At 48.3% G+C, this 24,314-nt stretch overlaps 1 protein-coding gene across 4 annotated transcripts in view; it reads right to left on the bottom strand.

The window, feature by feature from the left end:
• The window catches only part of LOC133355754 (phosphatidylinositol 5-phosphate 4-kinase type-2 alpha-like), a 225,429-nt gene that overhangs the window by 40,830 nt on the left and 160,285 nt on the right, over window positions 1–24,314 (bottom strand). For all 4 annotated transcript variants that reach the window (XM_061573080.1, XM_061573089.1, XM_061573097.1 and 1 more), the window contains one exon: window positions 12,536–12,682. In XM_061573080.1, the coding sequence (XP_061429064.1) occupies window positions 12,536–12,682 (147 nt within the window). The remainder of the gene's footprint in view (window positions 1–12,535; window positions 12,683–24,314) is intronic.

Raw genomic sequence — 24,314 nt, 5'->3', positions numbered from 1 at the left:
ACCCAAAGAATATGAATTCCTGCAGTCACGAAAGCTTAAAGTCAAGATTTAATTGGCTGAAACACCTTAACAAATAAAGGACTGCAGTGTTTGGGAAATCGTTGGCACTGCCGGCTCACCGCGCGGTTGCCTTCCTGCTTGTCTGCGGTTCTTCCCTGCGTGAGCGAGCTAAAAGCACTGCGCCGCACATTACAATTTTACTCACTCTGAGTCAACGCCTGGCCGGGATTTGAACTTACTCGCAGCCTTCTGCCTGTGAGCCGAGCGGCCTGTGCAAAAACCGCTGCCCCAGACGGATAAGCAACACTGACAACAAGCACGTGGAGGCACACCATACTTAAACAGTGTTTACCTGGCTGATTAGAAGCAATTAATTGGCACCGAGCGGATCAAGACCTTGGAAGTAATTACGGCAAGGGCCTTAATGGCAATGCACGCACCCGCTATGCACGGCCCCATTGACGACACCGCCGCCACCGCCGCCCCCCCGGGCGGACGAGTGGGGCCGCGGCGAACCGCAGCCCCCGCCCCCCCCCCCGTCCAGCCCCCCGCCACCCCACCCCGCGCCCGAGGGAATCGCTCGCGGGCAGGGTTTTCTGATTGACACGGGGACGGGTACGCCAGAAAATAAATAATTCAGCGTGCCATTAAGCGCTGTCCCTGAATAGCCCCCACGGAGCGCGGACGCCGGGAGTCAAAATCCATCTCGCGGAATATTTATCAGCAGCGCTGGCGCACGACCACGGAGATTAGCGGCACTGTAGCGCGTCCACTTGCATGCAAAGTCTTAATTTTGTTGTTGAGTGGCCTATGAATGGCAACTGTTGGGAAGATTCAGCTCGAGGTGATGTAGCCGCTCGATTGCTTTGCCTGAGAGTTGCCGTAACGCAGATGCACCTACTCGCCCAGTCACCCACCTAGTCATCCACCTAGTCATCCACCTACTCAGCCACCCACACACCCACCGCCGTCACCTGTAGATTTGGGACGGTGCGATGTTACGTGGTCCATGGTTTGGTGATCGTAGCCACAGTCACACACAGTAGAGACAGCCTCGGATTTTGCGCTTGTGTATTAGGTGTCCGTGTCCCCCCTGGCGCGCACGGATCCAGTTAAGCACTGCGTGTTGTTTCCGCGGGGGGATATTTTAATGGCAATCGATGTCCTCGGTGCGCAGCTCACGCGATCGTGGTGGGAGGTAAGGATTTTATCAGCCGGCGTTGTACGTGACCACCGGTGTGAAGGCATTTTAGTTCCATCGGTGCCCTGAAGAAGGGTCGTGGCTCAGAACGTTAGCCAACACACAGCGAATGCTTCTGTTAAAAAGCAGTGGTAATCGCGAGAGCGATGAGGTTTTAGTGTCAATGATGAGGTGTTCGTATACACTTGGAACACACCGCATTTAAGGGACTGACAAAAAAAACGTAACGGAGAGGAAATTATTAATAATAAAGGTTTTTTTGGGGGTTAGAATGTGTCGTTAAACCCACCACCACCCGACACAGCCAACCAGTAAGGTATGTCACGTAAACAAAACATTTCAATTCGTTACAACTTCAGGCCAACGGTGTGTTGGAGAGTAAAACCACAATTTCAGTACGACTTTTCCCTGGTAATTACATCCAGCTTAATCGGGCAATTTTGCCAGTATTGAATTTACGCAATCGAACCCCCAAAAAAAACCTTTGTTACGGATAATATTTGTCGCGAAATCCTACCTGTTGAACGTTGAGGAAATTATGCGTGCAGCTGCTGGGGGTGTGAGTGCATTGCACCGTGAACCCGGCTACCCGAGTTCGATTCCAGGCAACGGCTAACGTTGGTGGCGAGTGACACCTGAACCTGTCCGATGGCACTGCCCACCCCCTCCCCTGCCGCCCCTTTTACCAACCCAGACTGATCGGCCGTACGTAGCCAACCGTGCTAATCTGAGGAGATGACACAAGGCCAAACAGCATTCCCTCTGGCCAACCGGGTGGGGCAGGCCTTCACTGAGCAGTGGAGTGACAGTTCTCTAGTTCATGTAGCCACTTACGTTTGATTTGGTTTAAATAACCTGAAATTCCCCGACTTTTCTGGATGTGAATGCAGCTCCTCGAAAGGAAGGCCTGCTTTGACATGTGCTTTAGAAACACAAGAAATATTGAACTTTTTTTTATGTGTGCATAGAACAATGGGGATATGCATCATTTGAATAACAGCGAGACATAAATAGGAACGCACGGATTAGAGACGTAACGGACAGATGGGATGGTGGATGATGGTCGCGGAAAAATAACGGCACAGCGTCCAAAAGAATGGGACGTGGCGTCCGAGAGACAGGACGTCCTCCATAGAGATGGAGCGTTGAAATCGGTTACTGTGTGGGTGCCAAGTGAATTAGAGTACATCGCCAGATCGTGAGAGGTGGTGGATGCTCGGGCAAGGCCTATGTGCAGCAGTGGAATGACCATGGATGATGATGATGATGATAATCATGATAGTTTCCGGCCCAAAGGCAATGACTGGGCTGTATGTAGTATGTTGAACTTCTCTCGCACCGTACGTAGCCAATCGTGCTAATGTTTAAGTGAATAATTTACGTATTTATTTTCAATGACTTGCTTACTATTTTCTATTTTGCACTCCTATCGTTTTTTTGTATCGTTGTAACTTGCGGTCCCACCATCCACACGGGACATCTGTGCAAAAGATCTTCATAGCTCATCGGATTCCTCCTGCAGTCTGAACTTAAGATTCTGATTCTAATCGTCCAAGGTGCAAGCTTCCATTTCCGTTGATGCGGGTGGGATCGGCGCTCGAGTTGAATATCTCCACGTTGAGTAAGCGGTGTGGGCTTGATGGTGGGGGGGCAGGCGGTGGGGGCAGCACACTTCCCACTGCCTTCATCAGCAAAGCTCCCTCCTTGGCTCATTAGGTGCAACTCTCAAGGTTTGCTCACAACGCCGAGAGCTATCGTCCGACTGTATCTGCCGGCTGCACCACGCGGTGGAGATTTGTCCTCTGGATTAGCAGAGGGCAGTCAAACGAGTGTAACCTTTGACCTAGACGGGTGCCAAGCTGGTGGGTGGGCGGCTAGCTCACAGTCAATGTGGCCGTATCCCAATTGCGACTGAGCTCAGCTGAGTTGGGAGCGATGTGTTGCCTCGATAGGACCACACCTCAGCTGACTTTGAGACCAAGGGTGGCGTCTGCTGCATGGCTGCTCAGATAAAAAGCACTGGTGGTGGTTTTTGGAAGCATTTGGTCAGAGTCTCCAATCAAATAAAATCATCTGTTGAGAGTGTTAGTTACACTCTCGAGGTTTTGGACCCTGTGCAGCATGGAGCGATGTGTCGGCTGCACAAATGAACTTGCGAGATGATGTACATGGCATATCACTTCTGTATGTGTAATAGTGACGGATAAATGAGAACACAATGCCACGAACGGACAAAGATCCTGGTTCTATAGCCACAGAGGTAAACACTATCGTGCACAACTTTTCCGAGAGGTGGCGAGACGCGACCCCTGTTGGGGTGAAGTGTCGAGTAGTCGAGAGCATCCACATGGCAGGGCTGTGAGGCCAGAGGCAAATTTGAGTCAAGAGAGTTTTGCAGCCAGTGGTGGAAATTCGACATTCGTATGGCAAGGGTGGGTCTATCCATAGGAAAACTACAGCTTACTTCCCCGCACCGCCGATTAGCACGGTTGGCTACGTACGGTGCAAAAGAAGTCCAACATACATACGTACATACAAAGTGGTACTTATTGTATTGACCCCGAGGGATGTTGGGCAGAGCCAACTCCCCACCAGGTGTTCGAACTCCCAAACGTTCCGAGCCGCTCGCTCCACCACTGAGCCACCTGGACAGTTTTGTATCTTACCCAGTGGAAAGCTGATACACTCAGTCAACACCCCCCCCCCCCCACACACGCCCCTCCACCCAAATCAGGAATTGAACTCGCGACCCTTCCGACCGCGAGTGCTTCTCGCTTGACCGCTGAGCCACCTTGGGCTGCTGGGCCGTATGCCGAGGTGGCTGGCCCAGCCTGGACAACCGCCTCATCCAGGGGTCAACAACCTGCGTCGGGGCTCTTTGATAAAACATGTTTTTAATTACTATTTTTATTTTAACCAGGTAATGCCCGCTGAGTATAGCTCTTTCTCAGAAGCTACCTGGCGATCACAAACGATAGCTCAACGAAGTGGCTTATTATCAAATTTGTAGCAGTCAAATACTCTAAAATGTGTGATGTTGATTCAAAACGTGGAGGGAAAAACCGGAGGACCTGGAGAAAAATCCACACGACTGCGGGGAGAGAAAGACACGCAAACTCCAAGTACACAGGCGTCAGGGGTTGAACCCACGACCTCCTGTATACCAGGCGAGGTAGTTAACATCTCGCCACCACGGCACCCCTAATGTCATGCAAAATGCCACATGGGGCCCCCTTAAATCCACCGTACTCGTGCCCGTTGGAGCAGCAGCCTCTCTTGCGCAATGCCCGGAGAAAATTGCCCCTTGGCAAAAAGTGATTGTTGTGTCGGGAGAATTGGCACAAACCATAGGAATGTGGAATTCCCATCGAGGACAAGACACCAAGGGCAGGTGCACATGGAGTCACTCATTTCGATAATGAGATCAGAAAACATGAATCTTGATTCCCCCTCCCCACCCCTTAATGTGATTGCTGGCTCCACTTGCTAAGTGCACTGTCTGGCTTCGTGTTGAACAGCGCTATCAGATTGCACCGCTTCTTAAGAAACAGCAAATCAAAGTGACTCTTTCCCTAACAATGCCAAAGATCTGACCTGGCACTTCGGTTTCCACAGTTTGGATGGCGACGCCCTTCAGGGCGGCGGTGGCGGTGACACGGCGCCAGCAGTGGGTGCTGGAGCTGCTTGGTTGCGGTTCGATTTTGGCCGGCCCCCTTGGTTATTACTGTGGGGAGTTGTCGCCTTCAAATGCTTGCCCCATATGCTTCACGGTGGATGGTAAAAATATGCAGATTTCATGACATGGTGGTGAGATGTTAACTCCCTCGCTGGCTATACAGGAGGTCGTGGGTTCAATCCTAACCCTGACGCCTGCTGTATATTTGTTATCCCTGTGGTCATATCGCTTCTGAAAAGGAGCTATATAGCTGAGTGGGCCTTACCTGGTATTCACGTTTTTTTTTTTAGCTGTGGTAGGAAACCGGATAAAACCTGGAGAAAACCCATGCAGAACAAGGGGGAGAGAGAGAGAGGAACTCCATGCAGAAAGTCACCCGAGTTGAGAATCGAACCCAGGTATTTCTTGCTGTGAGGCACAACAGGTCTTACCACTGCGGCAGCCTGCCGCCCAGCTCTGCGAAGCATCGCGTAACACATCCACGTTAAAATACTTCTGGAAACGGCTACAATCCCAACAAATAATAACGTCAGCTTGTAACGCGCTACCACCACAGATTCTTCGCTCGCTCTCGAAGAGAGAGAGAGAACGGACTCGGAGGTGCAAAAGCACCCACATACGAGCGGAGCCAACATTTGCCCAAGCTCTGTGGTTCTCTTTATATATTCAGATTGTTTATTTTCTTCCGATGAATGAGCATTTACACGTGGGAGAAAACCGAAGAGCTCGGAGAAAACTGACGCGCGTGCGAGGCGGCAACGCTCGATCCCGTTCCGATGGAGTCCACGAAAAAGTACTCGCAGCTGAACACCATCACCACCAGGGGGTTGACGAATTGCACTAAAATCTGCATCTTAAGAATCTTGCCCTGCAGAGACGTCTAAGGCCTGTCGTGGACTTTCGGTTCATTCTTTAAGCATCACGCTTGTGACCCAACTGTCACAGGATGGATTGGGAATGCATTGTGCTTATCTAGATGCATGGACTGAGAATAATAATTATATCATCATTGACACTGCATAACTAATAATAGTAATGGCCCTGCATAACAGCAGCATTTAGTATTTGATAGCAGAGATGTCTTTGCAGCCTGCAATTTTTTTGCGACCACGAATGAACACAAGATCAAGATGTCATCATGGCCAGAGCCATTGGATTCCACCACCACCTCCTTCCCACACCTCCAAGATCCACCCTGACAGTCTCCCCACCCTCTGATCAGTGACCGTGTTCTCATTCCTAAGAAAGTAGCCACAGATATTTTATTTGTAATGTGTCGACAGCAGTTGTGCGAAGGACCCACTGCACGACGATGCTTTTTGTTATCAGACCGAAATCACGAGGAGTACTATCCCTTCAGTCCCACAGCGATGAAACACTCCGCTACTGCTCCTGACGCGGCTATCTGGCTTGACCACCTGAATATGAAATTGTACTTGTTACTCTGCATCTACATCAGCAGCCGTACAGAGGAAGAAGAAGAAAGTGGTCCCAGAGGCAAGGTTTGGTTTAAAAACCGGGAGGACTTTGCGGCAAGCTCTCCTGCCTTCCGGGGGGTGAATTTCATGCTTTAAATCTTCAACGCGTGTGCTCCCGGACAATGTGCTGAGAGAGTATTATCATCAGACCAATCGTGCCATCTGCCAGTATGTGGGGGGCATCAAATATTGGCTGGCGATAGAAAGGAAATGAACAAGATAACATTCGCAGGGCTACGGTAAACGAATCTGCCGAACCCGTTCTTACAATCTGCGGCGATGTCTATTTTGCCTGTGCAGTGGGGGGAGATCCTAAGCTGCAGGGACAGGCAAGCCTCTCCCCATGCATTAGCTCCTTGCAAATGGCAATAAGTTCAGCGGCTGAATGCCAATTTTGAGGTCTGCCAGCCACGAGAAGCCCTCAGGAGAGAGAGAGTTTGTGTAAGTGTTGCTATTCCTCGTTTGAAGGAGCGCAGACTACGATGGTTTACTTTGTAGTTGCATGGCCACAATGGCACTACTCAACAGAAACCATCATGCAAATTCCAATCAGCCTCGCAGCAGCAGATTTTGGCTCGCTATCGACCAAAGACGGTCACCGCATTGCGCACTTTCAGATGTGCTTCTGCGGCTGTCTGGAATGCTCTGTCTTCAAATATTAGGAAGCCACTGAAACTAATGACTATGCCGGTTAGATGTATGAATGTCTGATATGACTGCCGTTCAGAATTGCACCCAATAAAAAGAGGTGGAACGCGCTTTTGGTGGTTTTTGGAAGGATTTGCTCGAAGTTTCCCGTGACTGCCAAAACTCCTCCAATCAAGTTGGATCAGCCGTGAGAGTATTGCTAATGTTCTCGAGGTTTGTGCCCTGTGCAGCATGGGCTATGTCACCTCCATATATGAACTTGCAAGATGATGCACATTTAAAGATGTGTAGATGTTAAATAGTCCATAATAGAGGTTTTTGGGTTAGATCGCATGCATGTAAATGGTATGGTGATGATTAACTGTGAGCAGGCAATAACAAGTATTTCAATTTCTTGCACAAAAAACGGAATGAAGTGCATGCATAATGTATGTGCATCGCGCATGCGAGCTGTGCATGCATATTATGTATGTTGATTACCCTATGAATAACCCAACCGGTAATGGGATATCCATTGCAATTTATCTCCATACATTAACCCCCACCCTCACTGGTCTCTGGCCCCGATTGGCTCACAAGCGACGACATCACATTCATCCCTCTATTCAAGAATGAAACAGGAGGAGGATTTCTCCACAACTCTGGCTGCCGCCTGATGAGGCTGGTTGTAATTACCGGCGAAACGTGGAACCCGAATTGGAAATGTTGTGGGTTTCATCTCCAAAGCACTGGTGTGTTGAAGTAATAACGAATTAGCATGTTTAATTTACATGACAAACCTTACTAAATGGCTGTGTCGGGTGGTGGCGGGTTCAACAACACTCATATTTACGCCATCCTACCCAAATTATTCTAGATTTGAAGTTTTCGTGACTGCAAGGATCCATACTCTTTGGTTTTTTCGGTAAAGTCACGTAGGTATAAAATAAAATACATTAAAATAACTAAATCAAATCACGACGTTCCGGGCGCAACACAAGCGTCCGTCTTCAGGTGGGGACAACGCAGCGAAAGCACACCGCTTAAGTGTGTCTAAGAGATGGCTGTGACAAAGAATTATATAGTTGCGGGGGAAGGAGGTATGGTGTGGGCTGGGAGGTAATGCATGGAGTTCAAACTGAAGCTTTGTGATGCAGGGGCGGAAGCAGATAAGAAAGCAAAGTTAAGCCAATTATTGGTCGCGAAAGCCGACTACGTTGTAGATGTTAAATAGTGATGGTGCTCGTACTGAGCCTTGAGGGGGGACATTTTTCCTCATTCTTTTCCAGCTGTGTTTACCCAGCGAGGTGTTCACCCTGACAGTACCATACCTGTCAACCCACACGGTTTACCAGTATTCCTGTACAGGGAAATTGAGTTTTCAGGTCCATATGGCGTACAGCCGTTTCACTACGGGGAACAAAAAAACACGTTTTGTCGATTTGTTTGTGTCTCCCTTGTGATGGGACTTTGTAGGATGAACGTTGAGATTTGTACGGGGCATGGGGTGACCAGTAGGGTCTGAGCTGGTCTGTAATGAGCTAGGGCACTGATAAGGGGTTGACAGGTATGGAATACGGTTGCTGAGCATCATGTCGATGGGGTGGCCAGCAAGAATGGCATCTGATGATTTTTCGCCACCTTGAGCAGCAGGCCGCGATGCCAAACGTTGTGTCACCGGCGGCAGCGGTGGAGATGCTGATCATAGCCCTGTTAACTTTTAGGTGTTTACGCCGGAAACCAGTTTCGAAGAGGGTGGTGAAGGTAACGGCCCGTCCACAGCGGCTACGGCCGGTTCGACGTCCATTCTCGTTCGGGAGTCGGTTGGGCGTGGATAATGGGGGAAAGTCTGTCAGGCATTCCGATGGATTAATCTAACGCAATGCAGTGGCGACACAAATGCGTCGCCACTTTATAGTTAACGCCGCAACCTGATATGCGTCGTCTCAAGCCGCACACTCAACGTCCGCTGACAGCGTCGTCCATCCTTTCTCGTTATCCGTCGCCTCTCAGCCTTCGCACCCACCGACTAGCCTGTAAATCAATCTGATTGACGTCGAAATAGGTTTTTACCCTTTCATCTGGCACCAAAACTGACACCTTTATACAAGGGATCATGTTTTGTAATAACCACAACACAAGCAGTCAAAATGCAACACAAGCAGTCAAAATGCAATCAAAAAGAGACAACTCTGATAATGATATGCACTGTCCTTGAAATTGTTTGGTGCACACCCTAGACGGCTTTTGGCATCATCTGGTCCAACACCAGTGGAGCCTAGTCTCTGCATGTGTTGTAGTTATTGCAAACATGATCCCTTGTATAAAGGTGTCATTTTGGTGCCAGATAAAAGGGTAAAACCCTATTACTATAATTTGCTACTGGCCAAGGAGGTCTCAATCGGATTGATTTGTCGTCGCGCCTTTCAGGAACGCATTCACGACGAACATCTTGCCAATGCGGCGCCCTGGTCAGGAACGGCGCAGATGCCACCGCTGGTGTAAAATAAAAAACAACGTGAAGCTGGCATGACCGCGACAGATACGCAGCACGCGAGCCAAGCGCCAACCCGGACGAGAAACACAACAACCACTTGTGGGGTAATTTATATTTGTGAAATCCTGTGTGCGTTTTGCTCTCATTCACAATGTGGATGATATAATTACTTTGCCTTTTTTCACCAATTTTAGTCCGGAAAATGCGGTCGGTGTCATACCGAGACAACGCGTTTCTTCGTATCTCTTGCAAATCAGTGAATTGCCGCACCTTGAGAATAGCTCGCAGAAAATTACATCACAGAGCCACTTCTAAGGTCCCCTGAGAGTGGCCTCTTATCCACACTGAGGGCACTCCACGTTGCCAGGCACCCTCCTCTTATTCGTTCTCTGGTCGCCAAACTAACATTAAAACAAAAATATTATTCTTCAATCAAGAATTAAACGAATTTAAAAGGAAAATATTCTGTTCAGCCGTGGGTGATCGGGCTGAATCCGTAAACGGGCGACACTTGAGAATCTGGTTTAACCACGGGGCTGCTGGAACCCAGATTCGAACCCAGCTTCTCAAAAGCGCCGGCTGCGTTGCTCTGACCGATGAGGCAGCTGGCTCCCCGCCCCCCGCCCCCCCCCGCTCCCCGCCCCCCGCCCCACACACACGGACCGCTCTCACGGCGTATTCACAATTGCTTTTTTTTTTCTGTCTTCCCGAGATTCGGACATTTAAACTAAATCTTTACAGCTCAAACAGAAATCGTCACTCCAACCCGAGTTAAGTCGTTGCAATTACTTGGCGCTAACGCATCCTCGGAACGGTGAGAAGCGCCCCCGGGCGATTTAAAATAAAGCTGAGAAATAAGTGGAGCAATTATCTTTTTTTTTTTAAATGGCAATTAAGCTATCTTTCCCAGTCACCATAATTTCTGAGGTAATAAATGTAATAATTACTGCCAAGTGCTGCTTTGGGTGGCGGGGTGTGACACGGAATGTGCAATGGCTTAAGCTTAATGGGGCAAGCGCGTGCCCAGCACATTCATTACCCGAGTGTCACCACGACGACCACTCGCATCAAGCATGGCATGCGAGGACAGACGTTGTCAAGCACAACACAGCCCATCAACCCGGTTCCTTTAATTGAGCTGAGAGTTCGTCCACTCTATATATATATATACACACACAAACACCAACGATGCAAGCAAATTATTTAACCTTTTGCTGTAACCATGCTTTTGAGCGTAGCGTAATTACACTCACGACTGCAACGTATTAGGGGATAATAGTTCAGGAAATGGAGCAAATTTTCTCATTGAAAATACAGTAAAACCTCACTAAACCGGAGAGGCCAGCAAAATAAATAAATGCGGATTTTTAAATATACCGAGCAATACTTGACCATAACATCGGTAAGGGGCGGTGTATACAGCTCGCTCTATAGAGCCCTGCAATCGCTTGTAGGATGGACAACAAAGAAAATCTAAGTGTGTTGTTAGGAAAAAATGGAAGGAACCGGAAAGAGAGGAAAACCTCACAGAGACTGGCTTGATGAAGACGACGACGACATGAGAGTTCGGTGCCAGAAAGATGTGGCCACTACTTGTGCATATTGCCACGATACAGAGCAGAGTGGAAAGAAATGACAAAATGTGCAGTAGACAACTATGGGCTATCTTCCTACGGATCGTGATGATGATGATGATGACGAATCGCTTGGCAAGAGGACCTCATGTAGAGGAGGCTCGTAAGGTGATTCTCGTATTTGGCCAATTGTTCCATGCCGACCAGCAGTCTTCGATGGGGTTTGGGAGCTCTGGCACGCGACCTGCTGATTGGCGAGCTCTGGGGTACCACTTGATGAGCGCTGGCTGGACAGAGGCAGCGGTGGTGCATTGAAGAAACTTGCACCATTGTTTCGACTGCTGTGCCGGGCGACCGAACCGGCGACCTCTGGATTGCATAGTGAAACATTACAAATGATCTGAATTGGGAAAATTTTGTTTAAAATTTTCAAGGAACCAAATGAAATAAATACTAAAAGAACTACTAAAAGAACACAAGCGATCGTCATCAGCAGGAAAAGCTGCTGAATGCAGTCGTACCTTTTTGTATTTTTTTTTGTAATTTTTTGGTTATTTTCTTTAAACCTATCTACTGTGACTTTACCGAAAGACCCAACGAACATGAATTCCTGCAGCCACGAAAGCTTTAAGTCAAGATTTAATACTAAAAGTTTGAGGAAATAGTTATTATCATCATTCAATTAACATCAAACATTACACTTGAATAAAATTACCGTGGTTTCTTTCCTTATTGCCTTCCAAAGCCAATTGCCGCTTAATGCTCCGAGGCTTCTTGGCTTATGCAACCCCGCACAGACGCGCCTCTCCCGAGCGAAAGTTTAAGATTTAATTAGGTAAGCACTTACCTTGAGAATACTAATCACACCGCCTGTGAACGCACGGCAACACGGAGGCACGAGACTAATTATGACCGTGCGGTTGGGCACGGCGAGGGAGATGCGGCAAGAAACGTTGAATCTGGCGCGAATTGTCAACACCTAAACACAACCCCCCGCACCTCCGATTAGCGCGGTTGGCTAAGTATGGTGCAGAAGAAGTTCAACATACAGTACATACAGACAATCGTAGTGACCCCAGGCTGTGATGAAGAGAATGAGAGGCAGGCTCGAGAAAGGTAAGAGGAAGAAGAGCAATCGGGTGAAACGGACAGAGGAGAGAAAGCGATAGCGCACGGGTCGGCCGGCAAAACATTAACCGCAAACGCCTGCCGCACCGAAGCCAAGCCAGCGGGGTGCGAGCTGCGGTGAGGCTCACGGGACCCGATGGACACACCGCCCCCGTCGTTAACTACCTGCACGCGCTCTTACAAGCATCATTGCCATTCAACGGCGGTCGTCGCTCTTGTTGACGGGCGGCCCTCTTCCCGCCCGCATTTGTTTCCGCGCGGCGTGCGTGGAGAGCAAAGCGTTCCGCCGCAACGCACACCGCCCCCCCCCCCCACCTCAGCCCCCTCCAACGCCTCCGACTTCAGCGAACCCACCTTGAGGTCGTACTTGCGATGCACGACGAGGCGCTGGCTGAAGACGTTGCGCGTCACCACCATGTAGGTCTCCACGCCGTCCACCGTGAGCCGGTACATGCCCAGGAACTGTGGGAGCAGCGTGTTCCCGTGGCACTCCACGATGAACTGGAAGGGGCGACACACGGGAGCACAACATAAGAGCGTCACACGGGCGCAAGACACAGGAGTGTCACAAAGCAGCGTCACACAGAAGCACAGCACGGAGCACAACACGGGGGCATGGCACACGGGAGCATCACTGGGGAGCATAGCATGAGAGTGTCACAGGGGAGCATCACACGGGGTGTAAACTTTAAAACGAGATGCTTCCACACTGGAATGGTTAGCACACTCGACTTGCAATCCACAAGTCGCCGGCAGTTGAAACAACGGCGCTAGTTTATTAAACCCACGCCGCCTCTGTCCACCCACCGGTGGGTTCACCACTATGCAGTCGATCGGCAGGTCACATATGTGTGTGGTGGTGGTGGTAAAGTGTGCGTGCTCCCACATCCTTCAAGAGGTCTGGCCAGCGTGAAATATTAGGCCAAAGTAGCTTCTAGAGGGGGCTCTAGAACTACCTAAAGTGGAGGCCCTTCCACTAACAGTGGCGTGAGTGAGTTATTGCAGGGCTGCGCCTTTACTCTCGCTGTGACGAAAGTTCACCAAGCTCAGCGGGATTTTGAGCCTGGTGGCGAGATGTTAAATACCTCGCCTGGCAAACAGGAGGTCGTGGGTTCGATCACGACCCTAACGCCTGCTGCTGTATATTCGGAGTCTGCATGTTCTCACCGTGGTCGCGTGGATTTCTCTCCGGTTTTTCCCTGCACATTTAGAATTGACATGCGCTAAGAGTATTTGCCTGCCATACATTGCCAGGTGATAAGCTACTTGGTTGAGCTATCATTTGTGGCCAGACCGCTTGGCCTTACCTGCTAAAATAGATTTTTTTCTTAATTTTGGTGGTCACATGGGCAACAGTGAAAAAAACAGGTGCAACAGGCTGCTGCAGCACTACATCGCCAGCAGAGGGCGGCGAAAACAAAACACCCACTGTTGTACTGTACTGTGCACAATGAAGTGTAGCTGAATAACCGGCATTATGACCACGTGGCGTGGGAAGAAGCCCTCCAGCAGTGGATTGACAAATGGGTTGCGCATAAATACATAGGATCCTGCGTACAGCAGATATTGTGAAACGTACACACGATGAACTCAATTAATGTTTTTACGCACGAAGGAAATGTGAAATCTACCGTTGTTCGTTTGCATTGATATTTAAAATGTTCATTGTGAAATAAAATGCCCTACACCAATGATTTTTAACATTCAATTGAATGTAAGTCTCACCATCACTATGGCCACAGTCATATATGGAACATTCACTGTTATTTTTGTTGGCCAGGCAACGCGACCACTTGGCTCTATGAAACATTTCCCCACAATGGGAATAGTTCATCAGAGAAGCAACTCGGTAACAATGCGCAATTGTTTTCAGGTTAAATAAAACACAAAGGCCCAACCCCAGCTACAAGTGCCAAGGGAGCCTCTGCATCCACACAAAATTAAAACAATTGGTGGGGTCTTGTTGAAAATGTGTTTTTCCGTAGTAACACGCATCGCCTTTCAAACTGATAACACTCACAAAACAAACCCCTTTAGCAGACAAACCCGACCCGGTTGCCGAACGAATACATTATATGATCGTGCTCATTCCACACAAAATCCTTGCCACAAATGAACCACAATACCTTGCTGATCTCGTCAAGGAGCATAAAACATCACGCGAACTCCGGTCATCATCGCAGCAGCGGCTTCTGGCTGGCCATCGAACAAAGACGGTGGTCACCGCATCGCACGGTACGAAAAAAGTGAACCCGGGATTGATTGCCAGCCATGGCTAAACATAAAGTGGCAAGTGCCAACTGAATCGCTCCTCCTGTTCACCTCCACGACCAACACGGTGTGGGGAGCCTTCACCCAGCGGTGGGTTAACAAAGCACGACAATTATGATCATGTTGATTAATGCACTGAACAAGGAGGTCTGGCATGCCACGTTCATTTGAAAGGATGCCAAGGGGCCACAGCGCTCATTCAAAGCAAGTGTTTATGGTTCCCAGTGTTCAGATTACTCCGGGGCGACTTCGTTAGATCAACAGCGACGCCACAGGGGACTTTCAGAGGACGCTGTATGGGCGTAACGACGTCGGTGGCGGCTGTGCGTGCGCAACTGTGGAAGTGAACGAAGTGCTTGAGACGAGGGTCCGTTGCGGACAATTTGTCAAGCAGTAAATTTCCTTTTGTCTCAAGAGACACGAGTGCGTGTGAACGGAGCGGTGGTGTTAGCGGTGAGCGTGCTGCACTATGATCCCGGCGACTCAAGTTCGATCCCCGGGTTCAAGGCCAACACCAGTGACGAATATCTGATCCGAGTCCTGGGCCTCCACGAGGTCGACTCAGCCTCGAATGAGTACCTGGTGCGGTGTGTAAACATCACCACTCAGGAGACAAAAGGTGGCCGGGCGTGATGCTGGCCACCCAACCCTCTCGTGTGCCATTCCGGCCTCTATAGATGCTCGCGAACAGCACTTGCCCCAACAGTCTGTTGAGGCTACACAGTGGGATCATTGTCTTTTGTGAACAGATTGAGCGAGCGGAAAACCGGGTGCAGTGCTAACGGCTGTAACATGGCACGTTCTGCCAAACCCCCAAACCTGCGGGCTTTGACAGGGCCAGAGATGGCAGCAAGTCAAGTGAATCTAATCTGTGTGGCACTGCGAGTGTAATCTCCGTGAAGGTGAGGGTTTGCTCCGAGTTTCTTCCCATGTACTAAGCACTCAGGAATGGAATTGGTCAAGGCCACCCAATGCCGTACCCTCCGGAGACAGGGTCGTAAGACAGCGTGAGGCTTTCCTGGATAAACGACAGGCATTATTACGATTCAATCCGTATTCATGCCACGGTGTTGGATTATAATAGCACTCTTATGATCAAAGCTTTTGTGTTCTTCCGTTAAATATTGTGCGAGTTATTAACTGCATTATTATTCACTACATCGCGCGCTTTCAAATGCGCTTCTGCGGCTGTCTGGAACGCTCTGCCTTCCAGCATTAGGGAGCCACTGTGGAGCTATGCACTTTTAAATCTCGATTGAAAATTCATTTCTTTAGAACTGCTTTTTGCGTTTAGTGTTGTTGTCCTTCCCCCGCACCTCCGATTAGCACAGTTGGCTACGTACGGTGCAAAAGAAGTTCAACATACATACGTACTTGTGAGATGTATTAACGTGACTTTTTATTGACACTAGGGGGCAGCAATTCCCCCACCCGTCTACACCATTCACAGTGAGAGCAGTGTTCAAACAGATACGCTTCATTCTCAGACCTGTAAATTATCCAAATTATGCACAACACCAAACTTAATGACACGTTTTTTGTGACTGGGCTAAGACCACGAACTCAATCAACTTTAAAAAATGTATGCGAGCACAAAATAATTTTACACGGAGCTTTAACAAACACGTTTACACTCATGGGAAATGTGTTGCGTGTTCACACGCTTAAAAGTGAACATGAAATCTAACCATTAACATCAACCGGTACCTTGGAGGGAAGGGTCAGTGGACAGCAGAAAGGGGTAATTTCAAACCCAATGAATGGGCTGCAAAGTGGCCAGGAGATGGCCGTCGAGTAAGTAGATTGAATCTATCTGTGCGGAGATTTTGAGTGTTTTTTTCCCCCATGAATGCGTGGGTTTTTTCGGTCCGGCCTTGGGATGTTTGGCCAATTCCATTGCGGAGCGTTGAGCTTCGGGAAGGGAACCGCAGTGTCTGTACGATAATCGTAAAACAGAGCAAGTGCAGAATATAAACTCACCTCTCTAAACTGGCCTTCACCACTCTAGTTTTGGCCGTTTACCTTGCAGGTTCTGTTTATTTCCTGCTTTCCATACACGGTGGCGCATTGGGGTCTACGGCTGAAATGCTCCTTACAAATGTAAATCATCATCATTATTAATAATCCAGTGACACCAGCAAAGCTAATTCAAGTTTGGGCTTCTGGGTTGGGTCACAGGTCGCGCATTACTTCTCTCGCGCTGCGGTGGGCATCGTCGAGAGAAGGATCGTCAACCGTATCTCACGAAAAAAATTAAAATCGGTATCCATATTTCATATTCTGCCGCATTCCAACTAAATCAAATGTCACTGCACACGTGGCACCACAACAATGACATTCCTATTTAATGCGGCGCACGCGCGCGGTATCAACGTTGCCCACGTGTGACACTCTGGCACGCGTTTCCGCGTTAGCGGAACGAAACGGCCGACGGAACGGACGCACGGAGCCCTGCATCGCAATGAGCTCTGGGGGCACCTCTGGGTGTGCTCCACAATAAAAGCCCAAATCCCCGGGCTCCTAGCCTGTGCCGAGGCATCCCCGTCCTCTGTGCAGGCATTGAACAGCACGACGGCTTGTTGAATGCATTTCAAAATAAAAGTCCCAGGTGTAGTGCAAAACCACTTTGTTGAACACCACAACGATAATACAACATTACCATACCTGTGAACCCCTTATCAGTGCCTACCTTATTACAGACCAATTCAGACATTATTGGTCACCACGTGCCCTTGTAATTATTAACATTCATCCTACAAAGTCCCATCACAAGGGAGAAACACAGACATTTATTAAAAATTAGTTTTGCCCGTATTGAAATGGCTGCATGCTGTATGGACCTGAAAACTATTTCCTTGTATAAGAATATGGGTAAACCGTATGGGTTGACATGTAAGCATTAATGTTTAATAACCTTTATTGGTGAGGATGATGATGATGATGATGTTGACTACCTCGGCTGGTATACAGGAGGTCATGGGTTCGATCTTGACCCTGACGATGCCTGCTGTATATTTGGAGTTGGCATGTTATCCCGGCAACTGCGGGGATTTTACTGCAGTTCTTCCAGTTTTTCCCTCCACATTTAGAATCAACACGCATTTAGAGTATTTGGCTGCTATAAAATGTCCACATGATGATGATAAGCCACTTCGGTGCGCTATCATTTGTGATCGCCAGGTCGCTTCTGAAAGAGCGCTGCACAGCTTAGTTTAGAGTTCAACCGAGAGCCTTTGTAAATCCACTGCTGCATGAAGGCCTCCCACCCCCCTGGTGTGTCTGTCATCGGGGTTTGGTTGATCGTATTTGACCACAGTGGTTGGTGAGAAAAGAGGGCCGGTTCAAAACTTCACTCGCCACTGATGTTAGCCGTGGCCAGGAATCGAACCCAGGTCTGGCTAGGTTGACGGTGCGCTCACCAGTGAGCCACCGCTCCACCCCGGATTGGCGTTAGGCCGTGTGAAGTCTCCGTAGTTGATATCAGTGCCCTCTCATTACTATGTACAAGCGCCACGGCTGGGCTACGCTGGGCCCGATCGCTGTCTTATCTGGATGCCCCGGCTCTAGCTACTCACTCAAACCAGGCAAGGCAATCACGGGAATCGCAGGGTGCCCAAGCCAGCAAACAACTAATCTATAAAGATTTTTTGTATTTTACCAGGCAAGGCCCACTGAACTATATAGCTCGTTTTCAGAAGGGACCTGGCCATAAATGATAGCTCAACGAAGTGGCTTATCGCGTGGACATTTATAGCGGCCAAATACTCTAAACGCGTGGTGTTGATTTGTAACGGGAAGAGAAAAACCGAAGGACCTGAAAAAAAATCCACACAACCACGGGGAGAGAGACACGCAAACTCCAAATATACAGGCGTTAGGGTCGGGATCGAACCTATGACCTCCTGCATACCAGGCGAGGTCGTTAACATCTCGCCACCGCAAAACTAGTAAATGTAAGCTCAACACCGAAAAATAACAAATACAGTAAATACAAATATAAATTATTTCGCGCATGTTGTACAGACATCAAATTGTGTTCTTATTAAACCTCTAAGACTTGCCGTCATTATTCCCACTGCAGAGGCTTTTGCCACCGACAAGGACGGAAAAAAGTGGTCACGACTCGTCCCAACGAACCGGCGGGTGGCCCAAGAAAATATCTTCAGCAACGCGTTTGCCCCTAGCTCCACCTGAGAAATGTTTTACAAATGGGTCTTTCATCGTCGACGGCGACCAGTGATGCTGCGCGCACGTTGAAGACACACACTTATGTGAATGCGCGCTGAAGCCAAGGTGACCGCGAAGACGTTTGCATGGAACACTGACGCACAGGTCGGACGGTTTTAAACAAAGCATCGTGGAAATTAACAGATCTCAAAAAAACCCACGGGTTTCGGGTGGGGGCCACACCATGCCGTCTCGTGCCAAACCAAACATGACTCCTAACGGGGTAATGTCATCTGCTTTTAATTATTGACAAAATTGTTTTTTTGTTGCTTTTGATTCAATCAATGTTTGTTAAAAATGTATGTCTGAATTTAAGTAGGAGCCTGAAATCACATGCTGTAATTGAACCTAATAAAGCCATTCCCTCTGGATGACATTTAAACAGAACTATTTACAAACACTCTATCCTCCATAATATTTACACATTCCAGCCGCTAAATAATGAAGTGAGCTACATGCTTTAAAAGAGCATTTATCAGACGCTGGCTGAACCAGAATTCTCCAACAACATGTGCATCTAGTTACAATTTTGAACCCCACTTTGCAAAACATCTATTCATGTTTATATATGTGTGTGTACATCTGTGTGTGTATATCTCCGTGTGTATATCTGCGTGTGTATATCTGTGTGTGTATATCTACGTGTGTATATGTGTCTATATTGTATATGTAGTGGGGAGCAGTAGTGTCGTGGTTAACACGCTGTGCTACGAACCTGGCTGTGACACGAGTTAGATTACTGCTCACGACCAACACCAATGACGATTATCTGAACTTGTTTTGGGCCTCCTCCCCTAAGTCGACTCAGCCTCAAATGAGTACCTGGTGCGGTGTGCAGTAAACATTGGCACTGCGGAGACAAACGCGGTGGGAATGGTGTTGGTCACCCACCCCCTTGCGTACCGCGCTGGCCTGCATAGGTCCTACTCGCTAACAGCACTTGCCACAACAATCCATGAAGGCTATATAAGGGGGGGGGATCTTTGTCTTTGTAAATATAGATGTAGCGTCTCAGTCACAGAACGCAGGGATAAAACGAACACAAAAGCTATCCTGTGGCAATTACTATAACCTCGCGCGTGCAGGGAGATGGCAGCAAACAAAAAAGAGGTGGGGAGGATCGAGGCTTTATTGTCGTTTTCTCCTAAACGATGTGTTGTGCATGAGGCCCACGAGCGATCCATCCACCGTGCAAGACAAAGCTACGCGTTCCGTGTCTACTGGAGCAGGACAAGGGGGTCACGCAGAGCGCTGTGCCACCGCGCTTGACCCACAACGAAAAGGTCACGGGTTTAAATCCTTGCGGGAGGGAAGGGGGTGTCAATGCCCGGTGATAATTAAAACGGAGTGCCGCTTTGTTTCGAAAAAGCGAACGTTGTTTAATAATGTGGACGGGACTGGTTGCCGTCGTAGAAATATGGAATTGCATTCAATCGGACTAAAGGCACAGCCGACGTTGGCAAATGGCACGTGTGAATAAATGAATTCAATGAGAAATTTGAAAGAAGTTCAACGTACATACGTACAGTACATAGGAAACCTGAAAACAAATAGTTGTAGGCGTTTATCTTCTTGGTTCTTTCGGTAAAGTCACGTAGAAGGGAAGCAATAAAATAATAAAAATAAAACATAATATTATATTATATTTATATTATTATATAATATTATTATATTATTTTATATTATATTATTTTATATTATATTATTTTATTTTATTATGTTTTATTTTTATTATTTTATTGCTTCCCTTCTACGTGACTTTACCGAAAGAACCAAGAAGATGGATCCTTGCAGTCACGAAAGCTTTAAATCGAAATGTAGGCGTTTAATTAAGTCATACGCGTGAATGCACGGTGAGACTGCTTCTGACTGATCGTGTTTGATTAGCAAAGAGCAGTATTGCCACACACAGCTGGAACAATCCGGCATGCCACGAGGACGGATGTCACAAACACACATACAGCAGAGGAAATACCACCACTCCTTCTGATACAACTATAACAAGAATCCCCAAAACGTGCAATTCGTACATGCATATTGTCCTTGCCCCCCCCCCCACACCTCCGATTAGCATGGTTGGCTACGTACGGTGCGAAATAAGTTCAACATACGTACATGGCCCGTTCTTCGAGGCATCCGACACAGAAAGTTGGCATCTTGTTCACTCAATGGACCCCATTGGGAGCTCTTTCAAAAATATAAATATATACCCGATTTTTATTACCTGAATCCAACTTATTCGTACAGCAAGGTGAAGTAAGCAACGTCATATTATGTGTGTGGATGTTGAGGTTATTAAGCCATTTAATAGGCTCTGTGGAGAGTTTTGGGGGAATCAGAATTCTGATTCTGAGATTACCTGTGAATCAGCGGTGTGGGTAGTGTTGGTTCATGTAAGTAAGTTTGCCGAACTTCTTTCACACCGTACGTAGCCAACCGTGCTAACCGGAGGTGTGGGGGAAGGACAACAAACTGAACAGAAAAAGCAGTTCTGAAGAAATTAGTTTGTCAATTTAGACTATTTAAAAGTGCATAGCTTCCTAATATCAGAAGGAGGAGCGTTCCAGATGGCCGAAGATGCGGATCTGAGAGCGTGCGACGCAGTGACCGTCTTCGATGGCTAGCCAAAATCCGCTTCTGCGAGGCTGATTATATGATCCACGGTCTGTGAATCTCGTTATATTCAATTCGAATCCGCGTTATAAAAAGTGTTCCCTGATACATTTATCACATTATATCCAATTGGCGTTATGAAAACACGCGTTGCAAGAGCACATTGTATGCTTTTTTTTGTAATTGGAGGAAACTCATGCAGAACAGGGCGGAGAACATAAAAAGCGCTCGAGTCGGGAATCTCACCCGTGTGCTTCTCGCTGTGAAGCATGCGAGTTACCGCCGCTGCGCCTACACGGGGCTGCACCACGTGAGAGACCAGCTGATTCGCAGCAGCGAGACGGACTGCATTGCATCGCTCGACGGCAACAACAGGAGGAAGCCTTCATCCAACAGTGGCTGACAATGCCGATGATGATTAACATCGCCATACATGGGCTGCCGTTACGGGCCTCATCTTACCGAGCCAAAAGTCAAGTTATTTCGGCAATAAATAACAACCATGTTAGAGGCATAAACCAATAATGTGAATGAAAAACCTAAGGTCATCAGTTTTTTTAAACATATAAAAACTATACTGGAACATTAACAGATTAAACACATAAGTCAGCAAGAATTTAAGTGCCAAACAATTTTGCGGAGAAACTGTACAAGCGCCACGAAAGTAGAATCTCTTAAGATGACATTTCAACGAGATTACAGTGGGATACAAAGACACACGGGGTAGCACGGTGGCGAGATGTTAACTACCTCGCCTGGTTAACAGGCGGTCATGGGTTCGATCACGACCCCTGATGCCTGCTGTGTATTTGGAGTTTGCGTGTCTTTCCCCGTGGTGGCGTGGATTGTCTCCGGGTCCTCCGGTTTTTCCCTCCACATTTAGAATCAACATCACGCATTTAGAGTATTTGGCTGCTGTAAATCTCCACGTGATAAGCCACTTCGTTGAGCTGTCATTTGTGGCCAGGTCTCTTCTGAAAAAGAGATGCATTGCTCAGTGGGCCTTACCTGGTAAAATAACATTAAATGTTGATTTAAAATAACAATAGTTTAGTTTTCGTTTACACAGTCAGAGAATGATTTCTAAGTCAGTAGGCTTACAATGCTGCTGACAGGACCCTATGCAATCCCTTAATTGAAGAAAAAAAATACACTTCTCACCGCATCAACAGATAGTTACACATTTCGTGTTCGGAGAATGTGAACGCTTGACCAAGTTAACCCACGTGCGTGTGCGTACGTGTGTGTGCATGCGTGCGCGTGCGCGCGTGCGTACGGGCGTGTGTGTGCGCGTGTGCGTGTGTGTGTGTGCTTCGACTCCAGTTAAACCTCGCCAGGGGAGACCTTCAGGCGTTCAACAAACAGCTGCGTTGCAACAAAGGGCACCAAAGGGCACCGGGGCTCTTCCGTGGCGTTCCGCCGCAATAAATCCGACGGCCTAGAGCAGTGGTTCCCAACCCGTGGGCACGCGGACCCCTGGGGGAGGTACGTGTCAATGTCCCAGGGGGTTACAGGAGGTGATTTATAAATGTGTGAAATTACATCATACATGAGAGTCACTGGTGAATAATTGCGTACGAATCTGCCATTGGAAAGTAACGATACAATTTTTATCAGTATGGTAACATAGAACGATATAAAATACCTTTCTAAACTCATTGGTTGTAAACAATGCCGGCTTACAAGAGTAACCAGCTCGCGAGAAAACATTTCGTGATGCATGCAGAGTGTCCGTTGAATTTTTATTTATTATTCGCTTGCAGTCACTCGCTAGTTAGGAAACCTCACGAAATGGACAATTGGTTAAAATATCGACGTTTCTTTCTCAGATAATCACATTGGGTCAGGCAAGGGGGGGGGGGGTACTCGGTTAAAACAAAATTCAACAAGGGGGTTAACACAGGAGCCAAAATGGTTGAGAACCACTGGCCAAGAAGATGGGGGGGGGCAGAGAGTCCAGAGTACAGAGAGTACAGAGAGTCCAGATAGTACAGAGAGTACGTGTGCTGCAGGGGCAATGAACTTGGCATAATGCTCCCCATTGTTGGGTGCTGGAGAGACCCAGAGCATGCCCCCCCACCCAATAAGAATCACCGTGCCGCAGTGACCTTTCCCCACTGCGGCCCCCTGCGGGATGCTGCGACAGGAATGTTAAGCATTTAGTTTCTACCACTCTCCCCCCAATGGGGGGGGGTGGGGGGGGGAAGAGCAGCGATGGAGACTGGCGCTAACAAACGGGGCAAGGGGTTTTCGCGCCTCCGGCCGTCCGGCCGCCCGGCGCGGTCGTCGCCGTCGTCGCCCTTGCGTCGTGTACCATCATCTTCACTTTGTCGTTGTGCACAACTCTAGACAACAACGGTGATGTGAAGAGACATTCCCCCCCCCCACTCCGATGGACCGTGTCGATTCATCCCAGCCAGGCACACATCTTCGCGTGCACTAGTGGTGGAAATGGGTTCGTATTATTAATACGGCGGGGACGGGGGGGGGGGACAAAGTATACAGCGATTATGGGTTTTTAATAGACTCCTGCTAAGCCAGCTCTTCCCTCTGTTGACTCAGCTTGCATTCAGTAACCCTGCAGTGTAACGCGGCCGTCCGGTGCAGCCATCACGAGAGACTGTGTGCAAGTCTATTTTCCCAGTATGGGTGCGCTTCACTCTTTTAAAAGTGTACTCAAGGAGGTGAGATGGCCCCGGTGGCTCAGAGGTCAGAGAGCTGAGCTGTCACCACTGAGAACTTCGGCTGGAGGTCAGGTGCAGCCGCCCGTGATGGGCACCACGGTGGCGAGGAGAAGTTAACTACCTCGCCTGGTATACAGAAGGTCGTGGGTTCGATCCCCACCCTGACGCCTGCTGCTGTATATTTAGAGATTGCGTGTTCTCCCCGTGGTCGTGTGGATTTTTCTCCGGGTCCTCCGGTTTTTCCCCTCTACATTTACAAACATGCGATTAATATAATTTGGCTACGATAAAATGTACACATCATAAGCCACTTTTGTTGAGCTATCATTTGTGGCCAG

The sequence above is a fragment of the Lethenteron reissneri genome, chromosome 7, assembly GCF_015708825.2.
Source record: "Lethenteron reissneri isolate LAM-NWPU_2019-01 chromosome 7, ASM1570882v1, whole genome shotgun sequence".
NCBI lineage: Eukaryota > Metazoa > Chordata > Hyperoartia > Petromyzontiformes > Petromyzontidae > Lethenteron > Lethenteron reissneri.
The sequence above is the reverse complement of the archived record's forward strand: the minus strand, read 5'-3'. Positions and strand labels throughout refer to the sequence as shown.